This window comes from Canis lupus, chromosome X (genome assembly GCF_048164855.1).
Source record: "Canis lupus baileyi chromosome X, mCanLup2.hap1, whole genome shotgun sequence".
NCBI classification, from domain to species: domain Eukaryota; kingdom Metazoa; phylum Chordata; class Mammalia; order Carnivora; family Canidae; genus Canis; species Canis lupus.
In genome coordinates, this window is record NC_132876.1 from 98,254,478 (window position 1) to 98,270,573 (window position 16,096).

The following is a 16,096-nucleotide window of genomic DNA, read 5'->3' on the forward strand; positions in this document are numbered from 1 at the left end:
GGCCAGGCACCATTCTAAATCTATTCCCTGGATTTTCTAAATTAACCCTCATGATAGTCTTTTGAGGTAGATGCTATTACTACACCCATTTGAGAAAGGAGAAAATCAAGGCACAGAGAAGACAATTAACTTTCCCATTTGTCACACAACTAGGAAGTGATCAAGCTGGGATTCAAATACAGCAGGCCCAAACTTTGAACGACTCCCTCTTTTCCTCCCTTGTTTTCTCCCACACAGGGTCAATATCCCTAAAAAAGAATTCTTGCAAATAAAAAATAAGGGAAGACCAACATTAAAATGAAAAAAATTTAATACTCAAAGTTTTTGAAATTAATTCAGGTTGTCTCATAGTCAACAGTCATTTTTCTGCCTAAAGTAAAGTATAAAATACCAAGCATGTACTAACAGCAGCACCATATTAGGTTTGAACATAAAATATTTCTTTCCTGGTTGGGGACACAATCTTTTGGGGATTTAGCATTTTATATTCTTCATAGAAAACACACACATATGTATGTACCCACAAAAATAATCTTTTTCTATAGGCTAGTGTTCACAGTATTTTAAATTTCTTCACACACTGTGATCACCATACAAACAATTCCCTGTAGCATATACCATTGTAAATGGAATCTGGAAATAAAAAGGAATGTGTGTGAATTCTACTGTATTTTTGAATTTACACTCCTTCTGTGGTCTGGAGTTTTCACAGTAGTAGGCAAAACTGGTTAAGGTCATTGTTTGTAGTCTGAAAGACACTTGTTTAAAGTCCAAGTTGCTCAACATAGTACCTTAGGAGGAAGGGAAACAGTCTGTTGGGGTGAATGTCTTTACGAAGGGAGACAAGAATGCTGTTGTTGAGAACCTTAGAGTTGAGATAAGGGCCTTTGCCCTGTCAGTGTTGCTCAATCAAGGCCAGTGGGATTTTCTTTTTTTTAATCCTACATCCTTCTTAAATCTGGGCAGTATGCAGTGAGGGCTAGGGCTCAGTCAAGATTTCCTTAGGTATAAAAATCTCAATTTCAACGTGAATACAAATTTGAAGAAAAAAATATGGCTTGTGGTTTTTGTTTTGTTTTGTTTAAAAAAACAAATCAAAGTTTCTCAGAAAGCTCTGATTTAAAACCAAGCCTCACTCTTTTACCTATTTACTATGAAGTCTCTAGCTTTAGCTTGATATTTCTTTCCAGATTTTGGAAAATTCTATTATACTTTTCAACTTAAACTTCTGGGTATTATTTTATGAAGTGTAGATTAGAACCAAAGAGTGTATCCTTTTTCCTCTAGACTTTTCAAATAGCAACCCATGAGTGAGGGGTGGCTTCCAAGATTATTTATCTTTCTTAGGTAAAATAAGTTATTTTAATTGCATATATTAAAATTTTAGTTTAGGGTACCTGGGTAGCTCAGTTGGTTAAGCATCTGTCTTCAGCTTGGATAATGACCTCAAGGTACTAAGATTAAGCCCCACATTGGGCTCCTGGCTCTTCAGGAAGTATGCTTTTCCCTCTCCCTCTCTCTGTCTCTCATAAATAAATAAATAAAATCTTTCAAAAAAATAAATTTTTAGCTTATATTTTGTTACATTTATATGTATATATATGTATATGAGTTCTAATGTTGCTTTATCATACTTTAATAGAAAACAGTATCTCTTAAAAAGAATTAACTTGGAAAAAGGTAACCAAGTTATAGGTCTCATCACTGAGTGTTATGCTATATGTTGGCAAATCGAACTCCAATAAAAAACATATACAAAAAATTAAAAAACACTAAAAAAAAGTTATAGGTCTCAGTTTCGTGCATTCTTATGCTACCAATGAGAGATCGGAAAGTTGATGGATAATAAACTCTTCTTTAAAAATGCAAATACCATCTTATGGATAATAAAGGCCAATTACAGTACATATTATTTTAACACTGTAGGTTTGGCTTAAGTAAGGAAGGGAAGGGAGGGAAAGGTAATTTTGTACCTTAGGATATTTCTAGAAAGGGAAAGCCTTCAGGGGGTATGTTTCACCCCCAAATGGTTTTTGAATAGTGTAAGGATCAAAAGTAGAAAATAGGAGCCATGGGGCTTGATAAAATGAGTATATCAGGAAAGGCCAACATTCCATAAGGATAAATTTTAATTGCTTCGTACTGCAGCAACTATTCTCTGTACCTTTAAAAACTCTCCCTTTTTCCTTTCATAGAAAAAGTTAGTGATACTGGCTTTAGATGCTTGGTACTAGTTTGGTTATTTGGCTCTATTTGTTATATGCAATAAATGCAATTATCTGTTTTGATTCAAGAAAAGAATGTTCTAGTTAACTGAGAAATGCCAGATTATATATACATTTTACATTTTCAAGGAATAGGAGTCCACCCAAACATACTGGAACTATGCTAAAATTACTATTGCTTGACTTTTATTATATAAACATCATACCAACATGAAAGAACAAATATTAAAACAAAAATGACTACTCTTCAGAAACATCAATTCATTTCAGTTTCCTGTATTCCTCTTCTGGTTCATGACTTACAGATTAAAGAAATACAGTATAGATAGAAATTGTGTTTTGTTTGTTACTCGGGATTTTGGTGCACATTTACTGCACATTAGACCATTGGGTTGATGCGTTATAATGTCCGCTCATTAAACATTGCAATTTTCTCATTTTTATGCAATATTAGTTAATGAAGCTCTTTATTCCTGTAATATATTTCTCTTCTTTTAAATATTTTATTAGAAGAAAATACCAAGAGTACAATTGCTAGGTCAGTGGGAGTAAGCATTTGTATGTCACTTGATGTCTATTGCCAGCTTGTCCTCATAGATACTGTTCCCAGCAGTAGTACATAGATATGCTAGTTTTACCACAGCCCTTCCGGCTTTAGGTTGTGTTTTTTATTAATGTAATTGGTGTCAGTTTGTGCCATCTTGATTTAATACTCTGTTTTTATTATTTAAAGTTAATTTTTAAAATAGAAATCTTTTATTCTTTCTCTTGTTTGAATTGCCTATTCCTATTCCTCTGTCCCTTTATCAGTAGATTAACCCACTATGTTGGGTTTGATATAACCATCTTAGCAACTGAATGCTTAGAAACTTCCTCTGTGCACTTAGAGCAGTGGTTAATTATGCTTCCAGATAAACCTATTATTGGTTTATTTATTTTATATGTGGTATGTCAAGTGATGAAATACATAACTGGATAATACTCAGTTGTCAAAGGCAAACAAGAAAGCATAGGTCATTTGGTATAGCAAAACTCTTACATTTGAAATTTTGTTCTAATTTTAAAAGATATTTATTAAAGTATTATGCATAAATTGGTCCTTCCAAAAAGTTCATAACCAGAATAACAGTACTGTTCTTTTGATGTTTAATATTTTCTATATGCAGCTGTAGTTGAATGCCAGTAGATGGCACTAATTACATAAACAATTCAACAAGTTAATGAAGAGGGAAAGAAATACGTGAGATTTGTTTTTCAGTTCAAATTTTGGTATGTGTCCCACACTCAATAATTATATGGGAGCTTATTTTTATAGTTTGTTCTCTCCCATGAGAAAAATAATTAAGCCCAGTTGATTTCCAATTAATTGTTACTAAATTGAAATGCCCAATACTGAGTATTGCTCAAGATGCTGCATTTGAAAAGTTTTGTCATGGTAAGTGGGTTAGTTTATACAGTCATGATTGGCTAAATCACACGGTAGGTTAAAATTCATCATATAGATATGTTCTGACCTGAGGATTCAGAGGCTATTTATGAAAAATTTCAAGAAACTGCAACTCAAGATTTCAGAGAAAACTGACATTCATTTTCTTTCTCATATGCATCCATAGCAGTTGGCCAAAGACCTCCGCCAGTGGCAGATAAATGTAGATGTTGCAAATGATTTGGCACTGAAACTTCTCCGAGATTATTCTGCAGATGATACCAGAAAAGTACACATGATAACAGAGAACATCAATGCCTCTTGGGCAAGCATCCATAAAAGGTATGAACTACATTATTTCTAAAACTAGTGTTGGCTATAATGATGGATTGGGTGGTGACCCTGGGTAGACCATGCAGATTTGTTTTCCTAATCCTGCTAAACTGGAGCTTCGGAGGATCCAAGGTGACAAATGCCATCTAAATTCACAGGCTTAAAAATTAATTAATTAATTAATTAATTAATTCACAGGCTTGCCTTAGTCCTCTAGAATTTTAAAGATGAGGGACCTGAATACTGGTGAAATTAAGTGATTTGCTCACAGTTGCAAAAGTAGTGATATAACTAATAGTTTAGACAAACACAAAATGCTGATTTTTAGCCAGAAGATCCACTTAACAATATATTTTGAAAATTCTATCCAAAGAAATATTGTTCTATTCCACAGTGGCACATGCTGCCCCATTCTTAATCTGACAAGGAAGTCACTTTGGGTTTCATGATGGGATTATAAAGCTGTCCATGGTGCCTCACTCCACATTGTATCTCACTCCACATACTCAATGAGAAAATTTGTGTAGTATAACATGACTCAGAACTTCATTTCCCCTTCTGTATCAATGAAAATTAACAGCTCTTAGAGACACTATCTCCTCAAAGGAGATTCTCTGTCCACTCTTTTATTATCCACTCTTTTAACCCCTGTGCTTTTCTTTTAAAAGCATTTATCCTAATTTTTAAAAAGATTTTATTTATTTATTTATTTACTTACTTACTTATTTATTCATGAAAGACACACAGAGAGAGGCAGAGACACAGGCAGAGGGAAAAGCAGGCCTCATGCAGGGAGCCCAATGTGGGACTCTTGATCCCAGGTCTCCAGGATCACGCCCTGGGCTGAAGGTCACACTAAACCGCTGAGCCACCAGGGCTGCCCAGATTTATCCTAATTTTAAATAAAAACACGAATTATGTAACTAATTGTTTAATGTTGGTCCTTCATATTAGTCTAAACCCCCTAGGGACAGAGACCCTCTTTCTTATTTGACACAGCCTGAGGTCCTGAACCAAGTGATATAATGGGGAGCTGGTAAATTCTTGTTGAATAATGACCCTCTTTTCAAAATGTAGTTACCTTGTTCATGCTATGGTAAATTGAGGATTATTGGGCACTTATTTTTAGTTCTGACAAAAAAGGGGGAAAATGAGTATCTCTACAGTGATGGGGAAGACCATAGTGAAGGTAAACAAATTCCAGAAGATGACATGAATTACTGAAGACATCAGTTAGGTGGCCTTTATTAAGAAGAAAAGGCCTCCATCGAGGTGGGGCTGGAGGTAAAAAAAAAACAACAGATTTTAAAACAAGAGCAGAAACTCTTAGGAATAATGAGCTACTGATACACAGAAATTGAGAAAGCGAGTAAATCTTGTAATTGAGTTAGGGATTAGAGTGAAAACTCCTGGGAAACTGGATTTACACTAGTGGTACTGAGGGAAGAGAACAGCTCTAGTCTTGAATTCCAGACAGTGGGTGTTCAGATGGCCATGGAAAAGAAGATTCAACCTGAAGTTGGGGAGTTATGCTTGGGGTCCTATCAAATGGACCCTGGTGGGGAAAGGACAAGCTTGAATAGGGGAGTGATAATTGGAAAAAATTCGAAAAGTTATTGCCTCCTCTCAGTGGCAAGATTTGAATTTTCTGTTTCAAATACAGATCTGGTATCTGTTGAGTTCAATAAAGGTAGATTAGGCTTGGGATGACTTATGCATATGTGAGCTAATGTTATCAGAGACTCAATAGTTAGATCTCAATGGGAAATGCTTGTTTCTCAAAGAGAAGCCTCTTTGGGAAAGCAAATTAAGATCAGAAATGAATTTGGTGAGTTTCTGGAATGTAAGCTAAAAAGGGGCCAAAAAGAAAGCTTGTTCCTGGTACAAAACTAAGGCTGGGGTGGGAGGTCTATCCCATCTGTGCTGCCTTTTCTGGAAGTCCCATGTCTCCACATTCCCATGCTCCTCCAATGTCTAAGCGGCTTTCTCTTCTTTTAATCAGTTTCTTAAGATCTTGGATTCTTCAGAGAAGGGGCTCTCAGTTTATATTTTTTGACTTGGTGCCTAAAAATCTACCACCTAAGGAAGGTATATAGATATGTCTCCAATGGGTAAAGTTAAATAGAATGTTAGCAGCCAAATTACATTTTCCACTGGCCCATATAGAATCAGAAGTTTGCCAAACTAGTTTTGATTCATGCCTCTATAGTTCTTCCCATTCCTTTCTCACGTGTACTCTGTGAAAATCCATTCACTTGTGTCCTTTTAGTCCACTGATGACTATCCATTTATGCCATTTGCAGCTGACAATGATCTTTTGACTTTCAGACCCACATATCCTACTGACTTATTTCCATTTGAATGTCCCTCCCGCAATCTCAAACTGAATGGGCCCAAGGCTGAACTCATTTTTGCCCTCTTGCAACATTTTGCTCCAGATGCAGCCTGCTTCTCTTCCCATGATCCCTCTCTAGTGAACGTTACCAAAACCCATTCAGTTGCCAAATTGAAACTCATGCTTGACTCTTCCTTTTACAACCCCAATAGCTAGACTATCACAAAGCTGTTTAGTGCTGAAATAACTTTCAAATCCAGCCACTTCTCTTTATCCTTCCTCCTCAACTGTCAAGTTTTGCTTGAGTGACTACATCATTCACCTAACTGGTGTCCTTCCTTCTAGTCTTCCTGCTCCCTATCCATTCTCTACACGACATGCAGGCTGATCTTTCTAAATACAGTATATTTATGTAGCTCACTCTCCTCTGACTTTTAAAGCCCTTAGTGGCTTATCCATTATTTTCTTAAGACAATCCATACTCCTTTAAATGATTTTGAGGTCTTGTGTGATTTAGCCTTTCCTTAAAACTACAGCCTGATTTTCTACTCTTCCTCAGTCTCTCCTCCCAGGCCCCCCATGTATACTTAAGTAACATTGAGCTATTTTCATTGTACATGTACTCATTGCTATGCTCTATCTTCTCTACTACCTCCGACCTGATATATATGTATTATTTCTTCTTCTTTGCCTGGTTGAGTTCTATTCATTATCCAGGCCTCAGTGTAAATGCCAATTCCTTCAGGAAGCCTTTTCTGACTATCAATCCCTAAGCGCACATTCTTTAGGCCCCCTCTATTATAGAGTTACCTCACTCCTTAAGTGTTTGCTTTGTCTCTTCTGAGAATATTGGTTCTGTCAGGGTATTCACATGGGCTGCTTATCTACTGTAATACCCTGCACTTAGCTTTGCACTTAGTAACTACCCCCAACACATTTTTTATTAAATAGGTAAATGAACAAGTGAACAATAACTAACTATAAGTGTTCTGGTGTGCCAATAACTCAACACAGGAGAAAAATGTATCCATTAGGATTGCTTTCCATTTCAAGTAACAGAAAACCCACGTTCAGTAGCTTACAGAAGTCTATTTGTCTCATTTAATGAGCAGATCGGAGGTAGGCAGATGGCTGACATTGGGTCAATGGCTCAGCATTATCAGCCTTGACGTCTCCACGTTCTTCTTGGTATCTCCCTCAGAACATGTGCATTCCAGCAGGAAGAAAAAGGAGAAGGGGTGGTGCTTGTATCAGGAAAGCAATGGGTTTCCCAGGAAATTTTGGACCAGAACAAAACAACCTCTAATGGTTGGTAATTGGGGTTGATTCAGCCGATAGAGAATGTCTGCCTCAAAGGGGGTGAAAAGAATAAACTGGTAAACTGGCGTACAGTAGCTGGATAGCATTAAGTTTCCTGGAAAGATAACCAGTCAGATCTTTGTGTAAATAGAATATATTCACGTAGCTCGTATATTCATGTATGTTGTATTTATATATTTACATAGGATCGTAAAACAGTGGCCATTGGGGCTTGATAGTTGTTCTGGTCAGTGTGAAAGGTTTTGAGGAGAGCTGGATTCTCTACTAGCTAATGATACCTTTATATTCAAAGTTCACATTCTGTGTATGCTATGTGTGTCAACTACAGATCAAACCATATTCTACTTGACTATGACTGCTCTTATTTTACATTCTTACAGACCTTGTGCCTGATGGGTAAAGGACAAGAAAACTCTTTATATGATTCTTTGTCTTTTGACCTTTTTATCTAGTGTCTTGCTCGGGTAAACCTAGCAGTGAAGTTACATCATCATCTTCATCTAGATTCATGCTATCCAATAGGGTAGCCAGTAGCCATGGGTGGCAATTTAAATGTAAATTAAAATTAAGTGAAATTTAAAATTCATTTTTCTCCATCTTATCAGGCACCCTTTAAGTGCTCAAGAGCCACATGTAACTAGGGACTTACCCATTGGACAGTGCAAAATAGAGCATTCCATCATCACAAAAAATTTTATTGGCAGTCCTGCTCCAGATTATCTTTGTCTTAGGGCACATTTATAGCAATTTATTATAAATAAAAAGTGTTTCTTTTACAAAAGGGTTCACATTATTTTATTTCCTTGTTTCTACTTTATATCTTTTATTTATTCACTTTATAGAGTTGGTATTTAAAGTCTTGAAAACTACAGCTATCACAGGGTATAAACACTTCCACTTTTATTGTTAATCTTATCATTTTAAAAGGGGAAATTATTAATGTTGATATTTGGGTTATAGATATATCTCATATTCAAAAAGTACCTATAAACAAGACTTTTTAGGTAGAAGGGACTCTGCCAGAAGCATTCAGATTACATTATTTCTCACAGTTTAGGTTTTCCTGCAGAACACTAATGTATAGCCTGCCCTGAAATTTTTAGTCATATAGAGGAATATATACAAAAAATCTGTACATTTGGAAGCCTATTTAAAACAATAAAATCTTCAATGCAGTTTCCAATTGTTGAATAACATGTAAAAACTGTAACTTGGAAGAATTTTACTTTGACTTTATATACTGATAGGCTGTAGTTTTGAGGCATAATCAAAAACAAAAGTGAGCTGGGGAGTTGGGTGGCTCAGTTGGTTAAGCCTCTGACTCTTGGTTTTGGCCCAAGTCACAATCTCAGGGTCATAGGATGGAGCCCTGCATCAGGCTCCATGCACAGTGTGGAGTCAGCTTGAGATTCTTCTCCCTACATTTTCCCTCTCCCCTCTTCTCCTCCCCTTGCTTGCAGACATTCAGTCTCTGTCTCTGTCTCTGTCTCTCTGTCTCTCTCTCTGTCTCAAATAAATTCATATAGATAAATACAAATAGCCATGTGTGCCTAAAAGGAATTGATCTACCATTCATGATTAAAAGAAAAGGCTACTTCTCAACTAAATTCTGTAGTTTAACAATTTGGATCAGAATATAGATCGTCACTGTGACCTATGTAGGAAAATATTTTGTTTTCCTTATCATATTCCTTATAGAGTCCATGTTAACATATACAGCCAGAAATGAGGGCCTCTCTGCAAGTTCATTTCTTTCCCTTCAACCTCTGCGAATAGATATGAATTGTTGAATTCATAGATGTGGTATTACAAATTATTGTGAGAAGCCTCTAAGGATTAGATTTCAAGGACTGCCATCTGGCTGATGACTTTATGATGACACTGTCATGAGATTTCATTTCCTTATTTCTATTCCAGGATCACTCTTTAAACAAGAAATGAGCATTAACTCTGAATTGTCTGTCTGTAGCTATATGAGGGCTTCTACATCTACCTATCAGCCAGGAGTGAACTCATCAAGTAGAAGGCCTGGTCCTAGTGTCAGAGGGTCCAGAATGGCTGGAACTTCCTCAAAAAAAGCTCCCAGATACCTAAAAAATCTCTCTAGGTTCTAAGAAAGATTTAGAATATCTATGTGTACATGCACATATGTGTATATGCATGTGTATACATGGAAAAATGCTCTTCCTTAAAATAACACCTTGGTATTCTCCTGTTCTCCCTAATAATACATTTCACATTTTAATAATCACAATTAATAGTTGATAAACTGAAAAATTATCACCAGTATTCACCATCTTTGGCAACCATGAAGCATGCATAAATTACTCGTTTCTCTATTCCTAGGTCCCTTCTCTTTTCCACTTTAAAGAAACATGGAAAGGGAAAAAATATTGAGCCCTATTATGTGTGCAGCAAAGAGCTATTCTAGCTGGACTTTGAGTCTCTTTCAGATTCTCCAGCATATTTTTGATAATTGTTCTGCTTTTTTCTTCTGGGATCATCTTTTTTTTCTTGCTCCTCCCCTTCAGCCAACCATCATGTCAAAGTCTCCCTTATTCTACAAGAACTTTCTTAGACTACTGTCTTTTCTAGACAGCTGTGCTCATTTCCTCTTACCATATTTTTTTGTCTTTCTGAAACCATCAGAATTGTTGAAGCAGTAACTGGGATTACTGTTTTCTATTCTTCAGCTCCTGGTTATGCTTTGACCCACTCCAGCCTGGCTTTTCTGGCACCACCACCTTGTTTTATTGAAAATGGTGGCTCACAAAGATTGTCAGTGACTTTTCCAGTAACTAACTGTCCTATTTTTACTTATCCATCTACTTGACTTCATTTTTAACATTGGTCCTGTCAATCAGCTTGACTGGTTGAAACTTTCCCTTCCTTGGTTTCCAGAATGATATTGTCTTGCAATTCTATTTTTTCTAGTCATATAGTAAGAATGAGGTCCTTGGCACAATGCCTGGTACATAGTAAGAGCTGAGTGAATGTCATCTGTCACAAATATCATAAGAGTTCATTTACTCATTCAATGAATATTTTGGTGCTAGGAAGACTCCATTCTTGATACTCAGTATAGAGCAATGAAAATCCCTACCCTCATGAAGCTTATATTTTGGAAAAAGGGTAGGAAGCAGACATTAACCAATAAGGAAGTTAAATAGTTGGTATTTCAAGCTGTGATAAGTGCAATGTGGAAACAAAGAAGGGAAATACTTGAGAATAGGTGTGTGTGATGGAAGAGAAGTGCAGTTATTTAAATATGGTGGTTAAGGAAAGTCTCATAGAAAGTGTGACACTCAAAACAAAATTTAAAGGACCTGAGGATGTGAGCCATGTGGATAATTGGAAGAAGAACATTTCAGGAAGTTCTAGTAAGTTAAATGCCATGAGCCGGGAGTATCCTTGGCCTTTTGGATGAACCTTAAAGAGACGGGTGTCACAGGAAAGGGTCATACAAGCAGGAGTGTGGTGGACAAGGAATTCAGGAGGTAAGAGGAATCTGATTACATCAGGCCTTATAGGTCCCTCAGAGGACTGTTGTTTTCACATTGAATATGATGGGACTCATTGGATGGTTTTGAACAGTGGAGTGGCATATTATTACTCACCTGCCCCCTCTGTTTACTACAATACACTGAAGGGAAGTAGTGAAACCATTAGAAGACTGTTATAATTTGGTCACAAGAGGACTGTGGCCTGGGCCAGAATAAAAGAAGTGAATGTAGTAAGAAGTGGTTGGATTACACTCTATTTTGAGGACAGAGCCCAAAAAGTTTTCTAATGGATTAGATTTAGGTGTGAAAGAAACAGAGGAATTCAAGAACTGCAGAGTTTTTACCTGAACAACTAGAAGATGGCACACTCATTTTACTAAGACGAAGAAGACATCAATAGCAACATATCAGGGCACCTAGGTGGCTCAGTCAGCTAAGCCTTGACTCTTGATTTCAGCTCAGGTCATGATCTCAGGGTCATGAGATCCAGCCCTTGTATTGGGCTCTGCACTCAACAGGGAGTCTGCTTGAGATATTCTTGATCTCTCTCTCTCTCTCTCTCAATCAATCAATCTTTAGGGGGGAAAAAAGCAACACATCCTAGGAAGAAGATGGGGATGCGTTACTTTTGATGTGTCTGTTAGTGCATCCAAGTGGAGATGTGGAGTTGTTAGCTGGATATAAAATCTTAAATTCCAAGGAATGGTCGTGACTCGAGATACAAATTTGGAAGTTGTAACAATAATCTATATAGGCTGTCTTTGCTCTGTATATCCCTTAAATGTTGGTGTTCCATTGTTAATTCTTTCTTTTCTCCATACACATTTCAAGTACTTTCATCTGTTGGCTTCAACTACCATTAAGACTTCTCAGTTTTTATTTCCATCTTCTATCTTTCTCTCAACCTCCAGAACTGTACTTACAAACACCTACCATGCATTTTCATCTGTCCATCCTACAGGCTCTAGATTGTCTAAAGGAGAAGGCATTATCTGCCCCTAAAACAATGGTAGAGATTCTGTATTTTCAGTGCAGTTTAATGACTTAATTGTCTCTAAAACTGGAAACCTAAAAGGAAAAAATTCCTTCTACTCTGCTTCTCTGCTTGATTGATACATGTATTGACTTCTAAACTATGCAAATTCTACTTCAAAAATTGTTCTATAAACTATCCTCTTTTCTTCAGCCCTATTGCTAATTCATTCTAGAGCCTCTCCACATTCTACTTCAGAGACTGTGACCACCTTTGCTCTGTGCTCCCAGCCATTGGGTCTCCACACTCATTTGGCCTTCACACTGGCCTCAGAGTGATTTTCCTTAAAATTAATCTTCAGGTTTCCCTTTGCTCCCAGCAGTCTTTCTTTTTCCTCCTGAGACCTGATGGATGATATTTACATATGTGATGTACTCCCAAAAGCATACTGAGATTTTTCTGAAAATAAAAACAAAGAAGTCAATAAATAAACTTGATGTTTTTTTAGGGAAGAAAAGCAAATAGTATCACAAATTTTTGCTTATTTGGCAGTTTATTTAGCAGAGGGACAGGCATGTGAACTTCATAAAAGAGTCTTATGTTCTATCTACAAATGCTGGCCCTTATAAAAACATTTTCAGAATTCTTTTTCTGGAACTACCTGGGGACTATTTTATGAGCATCAGAAGATTGTTGTATTGTTGTCTAGCCACACCTTGTGTTTGCTCAATAATTGGACTCTGTAATCATGAATTGAATGAAATAATTAATCAGATGTTGAGTACTAAATGACTTCGGATTATTCCAAGAAATTTAAAGGATAAGATTTGCTGCTGCCCTTGAAGCTATGTAAAGAATGTGATATGATGCTAACAGGACATTTGTTTAAAATACAACCTCTTATTAAGTCAGGGACTGCCTGTGATATATTTGTAGCATAGTCATAAATATTAAAGCAACAAATGACCCTAAGGACACCAGCTCAAACTTCTCAATTTAGAGTAGCCTATTTTTAATCCCTCTCATGTGAAATATACTATCTAGTCCATCTTAGGGACTAAAAGGATTTGGTACATTAAAATATCCAATCCTTTAGCAACTCCTTTATGTATACTTCTTTTGGCAGTATGAAGAAGTTTCTTTTGGCTCTTCAAGAGAGTTGTGTGTGTGGTTGTAAGGCACTCCACTTTTTATACTGCAGAGACCCAATCTTTCCAACTGATTACAAAGTGCAAGCATTCTCGCCATGTTACAACAGAGTAACATAATACCTGTAATGCAAAACCTTGGGGCTCTGGGCCAGGGAGTGTCATGATCCATATGGATCTAAAATGTTCTTGGTTGTAACTGCCTGCTTCATTTTATGTCTTCTCCTTTAAAGTAATTAGAATGTTTTTTAGCTTGCAGAGATTGCACACAAAGGGAGACATTTGGAACCATATCATTGGTGATTTACTGGTGTGGAAAATTACCTGGTTATGTAGCCAAATGGCCATTTGCATTCGATCTCAGTTCTGTAGTCCTAAACCGGGCTCTACCGCACACCAAATAGATGCTTGGAAATGCCCCTGTATAGTTTCCCAAGGAAAAGACTCCAAAATTAAAGATAAGTTATAATTGTTTCCTAAAGGAAAATTATAGGTCACAGATGGGCCTTTCTTGTCTTCATTCATAAATCTAATATTTTGGTGTCTAAAGTTAAAACAAATGGGAGAAAGTTTCCCTTACTTAGTTTCACTGAACCATTAATGTTAGCAACAGTATCCATTATATTACTTTTCAATTATATCCATGTTTTTCATTTTGTTTGCATTGCTATCACCCTCAAAAAACTTTTTAAACAAAAAAAAAACCTTTTTAAATGTAATCAATAAAATGTATAAATTAGCTAGTTTATTCTTATTTTAATAAATCGATATCATCATCATTTGACTCATAATTTTATCTAACATTCATATAGTCTAGGGATCTTTTGGCTTTATTCAATTTATAACAGGAATTTATTTTTTTTCCTATAAACAGTTAATTTAAATGCATTCTTTATTTCTAAGAATGAAGCAAATAGATACTAGTGAGTTTTGTGAAATTTAATCTTTTCAGGTTTTCCCCTAAAAAGGGCTCATGTAAGCATTTCTAGGTGGTGGTCAACAGCTGAGCTTTTATGTAGCTTCCTTTTACCTGTTGGGACACCTAATACCATCCCCAATGTAGACTCTTTAGCCAAGAGTCTAACTCTGGTCCTTTATCTTACACAGAATATTTTCAGATTCTTGAGCTGAACAAAATCTGAACTGCAGCCACTACTTACTTTCCATCCCAGAGCCAAACAGCCCCATGTCTTCAACCCTGCATGCCATTTTGTGTTCCTCTACCACTTCTAACTTATGGGGCTCTTTATCTTGTTTCTGAGTTCAGATTGTTCCTGTTTGATTTTCTGTGTTGATATTTTATCTACGATCGTTTTGTGTTTAGAAGCTACTTCTATATTTTGAAATAATTTTCCCTAATATAAAGTGAAACTTATCTGTTGTAGAAAATATTTTAAATTTAGAGAGAGATTTACCCTTCATATTTTTTAGCATTTTATTGCATGATATTTCTGTAAATATATTTTTTTGCCTATCTTTCTTTTATTCCCAACTTTTCAATAGTCAAAAGTACTTTTGGATAGGTTTTTTTTCTTTTAAAATTCTCTACTACATTTTTGTTGGCAAGGTAATATGCAGGTAATATCTTTTCAAGAAAAAATATTGGTGGGGGGGAGGAATACTTCCTTGAGGTATATGGTGACTTACTAAATAGGCAGGAACAAAAGCAATACCCTTATTACCCTTATGCCCCGAGCCAGTGCTTTATGCTCTGGCCATTCTGCCTAGCATCAGTATTCACCTGAAGACATGAAAACCATTTAAATTAGCCAGTAAATCACATCCCCATGCAGAGCAGTGGTTGTGTGTTCTAACTATCCTCTGAGATTCAGCTTCGCAGTTAGCTTCATCAAATCCCTAATATGACACTCATTATATCACTCTGTGTCCAGTTAGTGTCTTCATGCTACAGAGCATTTAAACCAAGTCAAACCACTCTATCCCAAGCACCTGTAGAGATCATAACCTACATTGCATAGACTGATGGCTATGCACACAATTCCTGAGGAGTTCTGTTTTGCTTCTGTATCACAAGTATTTTAGGTCTACTTTGTTATATTGAGTTAGCTATTGAATATCCATTTTATCACAACCTCTTTTTTAAAAATATTTAAGTAAAAAAAATGTACGTGGGTGGCTCAGCGGTTGAGCATCTGCCTTTGCCTCAGGTCATGATCCCGGGGTCCTGGGATCAAGTCTCGCATCAGGCTCCCTGCAAGGAGCCTGCTTCTCCCTCTGCCTGTGTCTCTGCCTCTCTGTGTGTGTCTCTCATGAATAAATAAATAAAATCTTTTAAAAAATATATTTAAGTGAGGGGCGTCTGGGTGACTTGGTCCATTAAGCATCTGCCTTTCAGTTCAGTTCATTGTCCCAGGATCCTGGAGTCAAGCCCTGCATTGGGCTCCCTGCTCAGTGGGAAGCCTGCTTCTCCCTCTCCCTCTGCCCCTCCTTCTGCTTTCTCTCTCTCTCTCTTTCCCTCCCTTTGTCAAATAAATAAATAAAATATTTTAAAAAAATATTTAAGGGGCACCTGGTGGCTCAGTCAGTTAAGCGTCTGCCTTAGGCTCAGGTCATGATCCTGGAGTCCTGGTATCAAGCCCTGGGTCCGGCTCCCTGCTTGGGGGGAGCCCCCCTGGGTCTGGCTCCCTGCTTGGGGGGAGCCTGCTTCTCCCTCTCCTTCTGCCTCTACCCCTGCTTGTGTCCTCTCTCACTCGCTTGCTCACTCACTGTCAAATAAATGAATAACATCTTTAAAATATATATATATATTTAAGCGAGACAAACCCTCCATCAAAATGCCCAAATACAACTTTCATCCTGAGGCAAATTAGAT

The 16,096-nt window shown here is 36.8% G+C and overlaps 1 protein-coding gene across 15 annotated transcripts in view; it reads left to right on the top strand.

Annotated features, from left to right (window-relative positions):
• The window catches only part of DMD (dystrophin), a 2,167,959-nt gene that overhangs the window by 1,647,762 nt on the left and 504,101 nt on the right, over window positions 1-16,096 (top strand). For 14 of the 15 annotated variants that reach the window (XM_072818058.1, XM_072818060.1, XM_072818056.1 and 11 more), the window contains one exon: window positions 3,839-3,993. In XM_072818058.1, coding sequence (XP_072674159.1) covers window positions 3,839-3,993 — 155 coding nt within the window. The remainder of the gene's footprint in view (window positions 1-3,838; window positions 3,994-16,096) is intronic. The other variant, XM_072818057.1, reaches the window with a different exon arrangement.